The sequence below is a fragment of the Mizuhopecten yessoensis genome, unplaced genomic scaffold (assembly GCF_002113885.1).
Source record: "Mizuhopecten yessoensis strain PY_sf001 unplaced genomic scaffold, ASM211388v2 scaffold865, whole genome shotgun sequence".
NCBI classification, from domain to species: Eukaryota; Metazoa; Mollusca; class Bivalvia; order Pectinida; family Pectinidae; genus Mizuhopecten; species Mizuhopecten yessoensis.
The window spans coordinates 4,343-17,505 of record NW_018403760.1 but is presented as its reverse complement, the minus strand read 5'-3'; the positions used below and the strand labels follow the sequence as shown (position 1 = coordinate 17,505).

The 13,163-nt window shown below is 33.7% G+C and overlaps 1 protein-coding gene across 1 annotated transcript in view; it reads left to right on the top strand.

Moving 5' to 3' along the window:
• Nucleotides 1-13,069, top strand: part of LOC110453619 (cell death abnormality protein 1-like) — a 28,693-nt gene extending 15,624 nt beyond the window's left edge. The window contains exons 3-10 of the mRNA XM_021502648.1: nt 591-851; nt 2,719-2,817; nt 3,312-3,410; nt 4,618-4,713; nt 5,797-5,892; nt 8,410-8,505; nt 10,729-10,824; nt 12,963-13,069. Coding sequence (XP_021358323.1) covers nt 591-851; nt 2,719-2,817; nt 3,312-3,410; nt 4,618-4,713; nt 5,797-5,892; nt 8,410-8,505; nt 10,729-10,824; nt 12,963-13,069 — 950 coding nt within the window. The remainder of the gene's footprint in view (nt 1-590; nt 852-2,718; nt 2,818-3,311; nt 3,411-4,617; nt 4,714-5,796; nt 5,893-8,409; nt 8,506-10,728; nt 10,825-12,962) is intronic.
• Nucleotides 13,070-13,163: the final 94 nt, after the last annotated feature.

The following is a 13,163-nucleotide window of genomic DNA, read 5'->3' as shown; positions in this document are numbered from 1 at the left end:
ATATTGATAAAAGACATAAACATGGTATTATAGTTGCAGCTTGGAATTCAGACAATAGAAATCATTAGCTCCATGCATACATTTCAGGGGAAACCCTCACATCTCTGACACACTCATACGACGTAAGGATTTTCAACAGATGACATTGTTGGAACTATTTCTGTTACAGAAAAATTCAAATGTAGGGATACATATTTTAATAGGGGTTAATATCGCGGATTATTCAGAAAAAAAAACGTCTGTTGTTAGGATCCCGTGTTTTACAAAGGTTGTAACGACTACATAAATAGGTCTTCCGGAAAAAATCGACAGGAATCACGGTCAGCATTGGTGTTACTAGCTGTATATATTAAAATTTATTTAACCGTTTATTTTTTGTCTGTATCTGTTTACAGCTAAAATCAGCGAACAAATAGATAACATTGTAAACCAGTTATGAAGTATAAGAAAGAAATAATTAAAAAAAGTCTACTGCTGTTTGACAGGATACATGCTATATATTAATGGAATGAAAGCCGAAACGAAACAAATTTATTTTCCAAATATCAATACACTTAAACTTGTGATTATTAACATGTGTATTCATTCAGATGAGGGACGATCATTAGCGCAAAAAGATCGATTCGCGGGTCATCAAATATATCTGTCAGATACTACAACAGGTTGGAGAAACAGTGGCAGCTGTTATGCAGACACAACTTCTCAAAATAGTATGGTGGACCTAACTCCACGAATCACATCATGTACAGGCAACACCCGATACCTGACAATTTTCGTCGACCGTCAAACACAAAGTTACGATTGGTACTCTACACAAGCTATACTGGAACTCTGTGAAGTACAAGTTTATGGTGAGTATATTTGTGCAGTAGTTTGATTTAAACCATTGATACGTCATATGATGTATATAGTCTCCATTTTGTTGTATTGTGTGTGTATGTCATTCGTGCCCTGAAAACTTAAATCAACGAACTAAAGATTTTGTAAAAGAGAAATAAACTAAATTGACAAGAATGAAACATAAGAATAGTATTTGTCGCAATTTTAACAATTCACCACCCGGGCTTTTATGCTCCTGCTATTTAAGCTATGTAAGTGGTGATTTTAGCTTACCCCAAATAACTTACTTCGTTCCTGGTAATTTGTCTGGAATGTGTATATTTACTCTTATTCATACTGCATGTTGTTTGAGATATCCAGATTAATCCCTATACCAGGCTATTATCAAATATCGAAATATCTAAAATACTTTGCCGTGCCAATTTTTATTTTTATTGTCAGTAAGCTATCAGACTGATGTTCATCACACGATGTAACGTACATGTACGCGTCAAGATTATGGAAATCTGCTCGTTTAGAAAATAGCTTTAATATTATAGAAATAAACAACATTATGACAAAGATTGCAAGAAAATCATCAAACTAAAACCTATCAATGGTTTGGATCACTATGGTATGCGAAGGGAGACAAATCTTACAAGAAAAAAATAAAAGAATTTAGAAAATATTAGAGTAGAATCAGTAGTATCTGATGCCGACTTAAAAGTGCTATCTCATTGGAATACCTTGCAAAAGTATTTCGTCCTGTTACATTATACTGACAAAGGGTGAAGCAGATGTTGCTATTACCCTAAATGCCTAACGTTAAACTGGTAATAGTATCTGCCATTTTTAAAGACTTTGGTATGTTCTGGCCTGAGTACAGAACCAATTGCCATTCTCACCTGAAGAAATGTTAAACTTTAAAGCTAAAAGTGAGGTATTGCCAAGCAAGGCGCTATGAAATAAAAGGTAGCTAGAAGTAGTGAGAAATGTAAAGATCCCAAATATTGCAATGGGTGCAGCAGATTTATTTTGGTCGCTTTTGTGACCTCAAATAGAGGACACTAAAGCAAATCCCAAATTCTGCAGTGGTTTTTTTTACATATTTTACATCAATCGCCTCTTACGGTACATGCAGTGGATAACACCAGGTGTATTCATTTCCCGATCCCCGATCTGCAAGGGTGTCCTCGATCAGACGTTAACAGGTGCTGAATCACTAGCCCGACTATGTGGGTTTTCTCCGGGTACTCTGGGTTCCTCTCGTAGTAAAATCCTTTATTTTTCCCTCCAGGCCAACAAATGTGAGTTATATATGATGAAAAAACAGGTTCATTCTTGGTGTAAAGGCAATAAAAAAAATCTTAATAAAGAATTCACATTTTTAATTACAAAACAATATGTGTTTTGTGCATGTAATCCTAAACTGTTAACATAAAGTAAGCACCTGCTGCAGAAATAGTACACATTTTAAAGGCAGGTCAAAATACGTTTTTTCAGTAGCCATTTGTATAGTGCATGACACCTATTGTAATTTAGAGACAAACTAATATAAAACAACTTTAGACATTGTAACTGTATAATTTATTTTAATTTATTTGAAGCGCATATGATCAGGTAATTTTCTGTTACTTTTTATAAGATGTTCAAGTTTTGTTGTATTTTTGTTATACACGTACATGTAATGGACTTTATTCGTGGCTTGTTTTGTTGTAAATGCTTTTGGTGAGAGATCATAACCTTAATCAATTCAATCAAAAAATGTAATAGCTGCTTGGTATTGATGTTCATATTTCAATGTACCATACTTCTGTGTTTAGCGCATAAAATGATAAAGTTCGTTTCAGAAGGAAAGGATTTTTGTACATATTGCATCATAAGATATACAAATTTCAGGTTGTCCAGTAGGAAAATATGGCATCAGTAACTGTGGTAGCAACTGTGATACAACCTGTGTTAGCAGCCTGTGTCATCCTAGCAGCGGTCAGTGTACATGTAAGTAAACACATTTTGAGTAGATTTTTTAACTTTAATAGAAGAATGTTCATATGGATATATATCAAACGAATGTGAAAATTGACAAAACTCCAGGATTTATACAAAAATGTGTTATTCACAAACAAAGACGTTGCATTTTGCACAAATATTGTCATTGTTTAAGATATTTAGTATAACTAGGCACCTGAAGAACAAATACATTCAAAACGTTTGTCATTTACACATTTATTTTTATATCATTAGAATATAAGATAATTTCTTTCGTTGACATACAAATTACATTATGAATGTTTTCCATTAAATTGTTAACTATTGTTTTCACTATCTCAATATTGTTTTCCTGATTTCAATGAAGTGCCATTGTCTATAATAATATAATACTAACTGTTATATTATTATTAAATTCTGTACTATTTTATCACATTGATAATTGTAGTTTAGTACTTTGAATCAGCTCATGATTATACACAGTAACGTCTTATTATTTTTAGACTGTGCGCCGGGATTTTATAAGTCCAGGCTTGTTTGTACAGCATGTCCGACAAACTGTTTGAATGGCGTGTGCAATGAGGAGTCCGGTGTTTGCTCAGGTAAGTAAAACGTCATTCTCTCTACATTGCCCTGTGTGTAAGAGCGAGCTGTCCATGGTAAGAAAGGGGTGTGGGAAATTTCTATCTTACATCCCATTTCACGTGACGCGACGTCACAATTGCTCAACAATGACGTGACGTCACGAATTTCGAAATCTCCAATGCTGCATTGTGGAAAAGGCGACGTGATGAAATTTAAACCTTTTACTATATATTCAACCTATACCGTAGCAAGATGTTATCATTTATGGGGTATTCGAAATCTGGCTGACAGATTCGTTTTCGTCTAAAAAAACTCACATGAAAAATTGTTATTTTCAAAATGGTGGCAAGTCCAAACTCATTTTCGTGGTTTCTGAGGTTTAATGACTCTTTATGCCCAAGGGTGTAGGATAGGGAAATTCCACCTTCGGGATTTATAAATTTATATTTGAAAAACCCTCGGGTTGAGTTTCCCTTTCTTACACCCCTGGGCATGAAAGAGTCTTATAAAATACCGATATCTATGATTAAAACATACAATATTAGTTTTGGGTGAGTTTATGATAAAAATGCAGTGATGTGTAAATGAACCAGGAATAACGTTACAGTATTGTTTTACCCTTGCAGGCCTAAACTCATTTTTGTATTGCTTTCCTAGCTTAATTGGCTCAAACGAGTTCAAACGTGTTCTCTCGAAATCGTATTTTGACATACATGAATTCAACCATTCACGCAAGGATACCATGGTTTCCTTCTTCTAGCATTATTGAGTGAAAAGCTATTTTTTCTACTCTTAAGTTGTGATTTACGGACATATCAACATGTTATTATTTCGCGTTTCCATTATATGAAATATATGGGTATCGTGACGTTAGCTGGGTATTTTTTACCTTTCATGCAGAATTATTTTAAGATGCTGATCTCAGATGGCTATATAATTCGTGACTTGTTTACATCCTCTTCCAATTGTTTCTTGATTTCATAAAGCAATTTTAAAATTGAAATACATTGTAGCTATCGTAATGATAGTTTGTGCTAACCAAATGCATGTAGCACAGAGCGAATAGGTGTATAGAGTATGATGAGATTATAATAATAAAATTTACATTTGTTGATACTCTTATACAGATTTATGTTCACAAAGTCATATTCCTTATAAATAACATATTCAAATAGTGTTCTGACAATTTATTCAGACTAAGTTATGTATGATGGGTTTTTTCAGCTTGCGTCGATGGGTACCATGGCAGCCAGTGTGACCAATCATGTCCAGACAACTGTCGAGACAAGATATGTGACCAAACTAGCAGTGTGTGTACAGGTACGTCATCAATACTATACTTATGATACTGTTATGACATTTTAACTGTATAAATCGTGTCAACCAAATAGTACAGAGCGAATTGGTCCCGAAAACTAACATCCAGGACAGTATTCAAAACGGGGAGTATCCAAAACGGGACACTTGTGGAAAAACAGACCAAAACAACTATCATGTAATGCAAAAGAAAGTACTTTTTTATGCGGTTTTCACTTCGTGTTAATCTTATGACATGTTGACTGTAAGAAAGATGTATTGACTGTTGATTACCATCACATTGACAATTAAAGGTAAGAATAATTACCAAAACCGAAATTTGATGATTTACATGTCGTGCATATTTTTCTGCTGATATTGATTGTATATTTCCCAATTTTAGTCAAGGTACCAGGTGTCCCTTTCAGGGTTTAGCTACACTTGTTCAAGGGCCTACGTGACCCTGATAGTATTTCGCGTAACATCGCGCCGTAAATATCAACTTGTAATAGAAATGAAAAGTAAACGGTCACTATTCATGAAAATCGAACGAACATATTTGGAAATGATGCTATGGAAAGAAGTAAATTCATATTTATCTAACAAGTGTCACGTTTGGTGTCTGACGTTATCTGGTGCTTTTTTTACCTTTCATGCTGAAATGTTTTAAGATGCTGATTTCGGATGGTGTTGTAATTCGTGACTTGTTGACATCCTCTTTTACTTATTTCATGGTTTTATAACACGGTTTTTCGATTTGATCCTTAGAAAAATTCGAAAATGTTTTGATTGATAGTAGATTATTCTTAAATGGTTCTATAAAAGCGATCGCAATTATCAATCGTGCCACCCAAATAGTATAGAGTAAATAGTTAAATAGAGTATGCTGACATTAAAATAATAAACTTTACATTTTAAATATCCATTTCCAGTACAAATATTCTGATTAAGCTGTATATGTTGAATATAAAGAAAAAAACTCCTCATGTTTATACTCTTATACAGATGTACGTTTACAAATTTATATTCCCTATGCATAACATATTCAAATATCATTCAACAACTTTAACAACTTTCTCAGACCAAGTTATGTATGATGTTTTTTAGCTTGCGTCGATGGGTACCATGACAGTCAGTGTGACCAATTATGCCCAGACAACTGTCAAGACAAGATATGTGACCAAAATAGCAGTATATGTAAAGGTACGTCATCAATGCTATATTTTCTTTTAGCAATATTTTGATTTAACCAAAAAGGGGAATTTGAAGGAAATAGTGGGATGAACTTAACTCATTTAAGTCCTATTTACAATATCATGATTTGTTTGCGTTTTAGGAGACCTGAGCTTTGCTCAAGTGACCTAGGCTGAATGCTTTCCGTTCGTCGTCGTGCGTCTTGCGTAAACTTTTTTATATTTTCGACTTCTTCTCAAACCAGTGGATGGAATTTCTTCACACTTGGTCAGACTCATCCTTTATAGATAAGGCTACAAAATTGTAAAACTGGGATACTGTACCTATCTTAACCCAAGGGGCAAGGGCGATGCTCCAAAGGGAAAATTAACCAATATTTCAAAAATCTTCTTCTCCAAACTCAGAGGTATTACAGTCAACCTCTCTGTATCCATTGGGAGACATATATCCTCAAACAAATCGATTCTATGTCTTATTTCTCTATTTTAGCATCTAGTTATGGAAATACAATCTAGTTTACTTAAAATACCATTCAACTTTACAGAACACAACCTACATTATAAACTCATGGTCTAACTTAATGAAGTACCATCTAAGTTGTAAACCATGGCCTAAATTATGGTAACGTAGTCTAAATTATTAGAGAATCATCTACTTTTTAAAACCATGTCTGAATTATCGGGCGATGGCCAAGTTTTCAGGAACACTCACCCACTATCCCTGTATTTCCTTTGATGTAGCCGCTTACCAGTAAAGCCAGTACAGGTAAAGCAGTCTGTGAGCATAGCCCTATTGTAGCTACACAGACAGTACATTTTTTTTTTGTACAAAGAACTGACAGGTGAAATTACAGATTCAAATCTGGTGAGAGTGACATTAATGTAGATATAGGTATTTATTAACTTAAATACTTTTAGTCCACAAAAAAACAGTTTATTTTGGGTATTAAGAAAACAGATTATACATACCGTAATGAACAACTATTACATGTAGTGGGGAATTAATTTTGTTGGTTGTTACACAAGCACTCTGAAAAATTAATAAAAATAATAATAGAATATATATCCGTCTATCAGCACATGGACAACATGATGGATATATTTGATATTGAATACATATATATATATAATTAATATTGAAATATTTTTTATTTTAACATTGTTATTAAAAGTCTAAAGATCATATATGACGATTATTAAATTAAATATGATCGGCTTCAAGCTTAGAAATACTGCCAATACTACTCAGAAACAGACCATACTCCTTTAAACATTATTCTTCTCCCCATGTGTTTTTAAAAGTGGAAGAATAAGCCCAGCTTCTATATAATTATTAGCAGGTAGTTTTTCCAAATGGTACAGCCCACTCCTGTTTGGTGGGGTTGGTCACCACACAGAACAATTAGCTCAGGTAAAAACAAAGACCAGGTCGGCCCTGGCTATATTCCTGATTGGACACTGCTAGCTGAACCATACTGTTAGATACTGGTCTAGGCTCTTTAATTTTTTTAGGGTCTATATCAAAATGTTTCTTGATTTTTTCTCTTTTCTTGTTTATAGGTAAAATGCCCGAGTGGATGAATGATTAATGTATTAATTCAATTTTGATAATTTAGTTATTTCAATTTTGAATTGTCCTTATTTCAAACATAACAAATGTGCCTTGTGGCTATTACTACTATGTTCCTGAAAATTAGGGCATGTTCCTGAAAACTTGGCCATGGCCCGATAATCTAGACATGGTTTTAAAATGTAGATGATGCTCTAATAATTTAGACTACGTTACCATCATTTAGGCCATGGATTTACACCTAGATGGTACTTCATTAAGTTAGAACATGATTTCATAATGTAGATTGTGTTCTGTAAAGTTGGATGGAAGTTTAAATAAACAAGATCGTATTTCCATAACTAGATCCTAAAATAGATAAATATGACATAGAATCGATTTTTTAATGATATATGTCTCCCAGTGATCGATAAAAAGATAATCATGAGCTTTATCGAATTGTAAATTTCAGCATTTCCGGGTAATCCGTTCTTCTTTTGGGAGGGGGTAAAGTTTACTATAGTTTATATAAGGAAATAACACTTTTGGGTATATTTTGTCCATTTTCAGTAGGAAATTATTCTTACTGGGTGAGAATCATCCGTGGAGGAAGATTGTATCAAATTGTAAAATTGGGATTCCCGCCCCATCCCCAGGGGCCAGGGCGGACCCCAAATGGAAAAATTACCAATATTTCAAAAATCTTCTTCTTCAGACTCAGATGTACTACAGTCAATTTCTCTGCATAGATGGGAAGATCATCAGGGATCAGGGGCTTTGTTTAAATTGTTAATTTCAATACACCCGGGTCATCCGTTCTCTGTGATTAAGCTGTATATGTTGAATACAAAGAAAAAACTCCTTATGTTTATACTCTTATACAGATGTACGTTTACAAATTTATATTCCCTATACATAACATATTCAAATAATATTCTAACAACTTTCTCAGACCAAGTTATGTATGATGTTTTTTAGCTTGCGTCGATGGGTACCATGGCAGCCAGTGTGACCAATTATGCCCAGACAACTGTCAAGACAAGATATGTGACCAAAATAGCAGTATGTGTAAAGGTACGTCATCAATGCTATATTTTCTTTTAGAAATATTTTGATTTAACCAAAAAATGGGAATTTGAAGGAAAGGGTGGGATGAACTTAACTCATTTAAGTCCTATTTACAATATCATGATTTGTTTGCGTTTTAGGTGACCTGAGCTTTGCTCATGTGACCTATTCTAAATGCTTTCATGTATGGAAATACAATCTAGTTTATTTAAACTTCCATCCAACTTTACAGAACACAACCTACATTATGAAATCATGTTCTAACTTAATGAAGTACCATTTAAGTTGTAAACAATGGCCTAAATTATGGTAGCGTAGTCTAAATTATTAGAGCATCATCTACATTTTAAAACCATATCTGAATTATCGGGCCATGGCCAAGTTTTCAGGAACATGCCCTAGTTATCAGGAACATAACACCTAATCTTAGATTAGACCGTGATTACCGAAAATTAGGTGATGGTCCACTCACCCACTATCCCTGTATTTCCTTTGATGTAGCCGCTCACCAGTGAAGCCAGTACAGGTAAAGCAGTCTGTAAGCATAGCCCTATTGTAGCTGCACAGACAGTACATATTTGTTTTTGTACAAAGAACTGACAGGTGAAATTACAGATTCAATTCTGGTGAGAGTGACATTAATGTAGATATAGGTATTTACTAACTTAAATAAATTTAGTCCACAAAAACAGTTTATTTTGGGTATTAAGAAAACAGATTATACATACCGTAATGAACAACTATTACATGTAGTTGGGAATTAATTTTGTTGGTTGTTACACAAGCACTCTGAAAAATTAATAAAAATAATAATAGAATATATATCCGTCTATCAGAACAAGGACAACATAATGGATATATTTGATATTGAATACATATATATATATATAATTAATATTGAAATGTTTTTTTTATTTTAACATTGTTATTAAAAGTCTAAAGATCATATATGACGATTATTAAATTAAATGTGATCGGCTTCAAGCTTAGAAATACTGCCAATACTACTCAGAAACAGACTATACTCCTTTAAACATTATTCTTCTCTCCATGTGTTTTTAAAAGTGGGAGAATAAGCCCAGCGTCTATATAATTATTAGCAGGTAGTTTTTCCAAATGGTAAAGCTCACTCCTGTTTGGTGGGGTTGGTCACCACACAGAACAATTAGCTCAGGTAAAAACAAAGACTAGGTCGGCCCTGGCTATATTCCTGATTGGACACTGCTGTCTGAACCATACTGTTAGATACTGGTCTAGGCCCTTTAATTTTTCTAGGGTCTATATCTAAATCTTTCATGATTTTTTCTCTTTTCTTGTTTATAGGTAAAATGCCCGAGTGGATGAATAATTAATGTATTAATTCAATTTTGGTAATTAAGTTATTTCAATTTTGAATTGCCCTTATTTTAAACATAACAAATGTGGCTTGTGGCTATTACTACTATGTTCCTGAAAATTAGGGCATGTTCCTGAAAACTTGGCCATGGCCCGATAATCTAGACATGGTTTGAAAATGTAGTTCATGCTCTAATAATTTAGACTACGTTACCATCATTTAGGCCATGGATTTACAACCTAGATGGTACTTCATTAAGTTAGAACATGATTTCATAATGTAGGTTGTGTTCTGTAAAGTTGGATGGAAGTTTAAATAAACTAGATTGTATTTCCATAACTAGATGCTAAAATAGATAAATATGACATAGAATCGATTTTTTATTGATATATGTCGCCCAGTGATCGATAAAACGATAATCATGGACTTTATCAAATTGTAAATTTCAGCACCTCCGGGCCATCCGTTCTCCTTTGGGGAGGGGGTAAAGTTTCCTATAGTTTATATAAGGAAATAACACTTTTGGGTATATTTTGTTCATTTTCAGTAGGAAATTATTCTTACTGGGTGAGAATCATACTTGGAGGAAGATTGTATCAAATTGTAAAATTGGGATTCCCGCCCCATCCCAAGACGCCAGGGCGGGGTCCCAAATGGAAGAATTACCAATATTTCAAAAATCTTCTTCTTCAGACTCAGAAGGTACTACAGTCAATTTCTTTGGTACAGTACAAATATTCTGATTAAGCTGTATATGTTGAATATAGAGAAAATTCCTTATGTTGATACTCTTATACAGATGTACGTTAACAAATTTATCTTCCCTATAACTAACATATTCAAATAATATTCTAACAATATAACCAGACCAAGTTATGTATGATGTTTTTCAGCTTGCGTCGATGGGTACCACGGCAGTCAGTGTGACCAATCGTGTCCAGACAACTGTCAAGACAAGATATGTGACCAATATAGCAGTATGTGTAAAGGTACGTCATCAATGCTATATTTTCTTTTAGCATTATTTTGATTAACCAAAAAAAGGAGGAATTTGAAGGAAAAGGTAGGATGGACTTAAATCATTTAAGTACTTTTTACAATATCGTGATTTGTTTGCTTTTTTATCATATATTATCTCTCGTTTTAGATTAACGCATCAATTTAGTGTCAGTTTAAATATATAATTCAACTAGATTGTAAACTATAAAAAGTAACTATGCTGAAAATTACAAATACGCCATAACGTTATTAACAATAAACATACTGTAGTTGTAATTGAGAAAACTAACATATTGTACTCTCTATTTAACTGAATAAATATTTGGTTGCATTTATTTTTTTGTGGACAATGAATATCAAGTTGAAAGATTAATTCATACTAGCATGTCGGGTGTTAGTTTGATACCACAGATAGCACATGTGTTAACATACTGTGAGCATTTCCCCTTCAATAAGCTTAAATTATATTTCAACTAAAATAGGATCTTAAATCGAACTGGATTTCCACGTATTTTTTTACGTTAATATTGTTTGAAATCAACCCGGTAAAATTAGGTTACCCCTTTGATTCAGCTTGCGCCAACGGATACTATGGCAGTCTATGCGATCAACCATGTGTAGATAATTGCAAGGACAACATATGTGATCAGGGAAACGGAGTGTGTTCACGCACGTAGCAAATATTACTATTTGTTGTAATTTTACCACAACACTAAACATGAATAGGTATCCTTACATTGAAACAAATATGTCGTTAAACATCACAGTAGGTCTATATTGCCATTGCTAATGGACTTCACGATTCTTGTTCCTATATATCATTATCTCATTAGGTTTTACAGGAAATGGAAGTGTCATTGGAGCAAAAACATGTCGTAATTAACACAGAGTATGATGTTATAACTATCATACTTTCCTGAATAAATCGCCATTGACATAAAGCCTCATCTTATCAATCTCTGTCTCAAAAGCCGAGTTTATGGTTCTCTCATACACATATCATTTGCTATATTTTTTACTATAAGCGCAAGCTTGAATAGATAGCATATCATATTATTAATCTCTATCTCGATAGCCGATTTTGTGGTTCGTCTATAAATGCCTAAAATACGATTTAGATTAGTTTGAAGGTTAAGTCAGAAGAAAAACAATCCAATCGCTTGTTGTCTGGTCAATATGTAGTTAGCAATGTCCTTTCATGAATCGAAAGAGTATTACACGTACTACGTAAAGCCATTACCGTACCTTGAATTTGGTTTACCTTTCATGCCGACTTGTTTTAAAATGCTGATATTTTTTCATACTCTTTCACGTGAAGTAACCAGATTTGGGGTGCAAGGACATCTTGGGATGGCGGAGTACAGAGTGAAGAATTAGATCACTATGACCTCACTGTGACCTATGCTTTGACCTTAGACCTTAACTTTTGAAAATGTTTTTTCCGGGACATATCTTCTATACTATTTCACCTGGAGTAACCAGATTTGATGTACAAGGACATCTTGGGATGGCGGGGTGCACAGTGCAAGAATTAGATCACAGTGAACTATGACTTGACCTTTGACTTTTACTTTTGAAAATGTTTGTCCGGGGAATAACTTCTTTACTATTTCACCTGAAATAACCAAATTTGGTGTATAAGGACATCTTGGGGTGACGAGTGCACGAAGGAGGTCAATATGACCTCACTGTGACCTATGATTTGAACAGTAGGTACATCCTGACATACGCGTACTGTTTGTTAGATATAGAAATTATTACCGCTGGGGAACTATGGATTGCTTTGCAATACTTTGCCTTGTTAAAAATGTTTATTAAATATACATAATAGCGTATACTAAATAGTGTTCCCTCATTAATGCATGACATAGGACTTATTTCCATTACGGTAAATATTGTTTACGATACATTTTTTATAAATAATCAAACATGTTTAGACCTAACATGAATCGGAATTACTTTTACTCGTTTCTTTAATGACAATCGTTATAATTAATCGTGACAAGACAATTGTACAAAACAAGAAGTTAAATAAAATATGCTGAGACCATATTTCATTAAACGTTACTTCAAAAATATTCATTTAGTGTTTAGAAACTCATCATCATATTTGTATGACCCTTTGTAGCTTGCATGAACGGGTACCATGGCAGCTACTGTAACCAAACATGCTCTATCAACTGTCAAGATATGATTTGTGACCAATATAGCAGTGTGTGTACAGGTAAGCTGTGAACATATTAATTTGTTATGTCAGCTTTTAGGTTAAAGATTATCAAGATATCTCAAGTGATATGTAGTTTAGTACCTTGAAGTTTCTATTGTGATC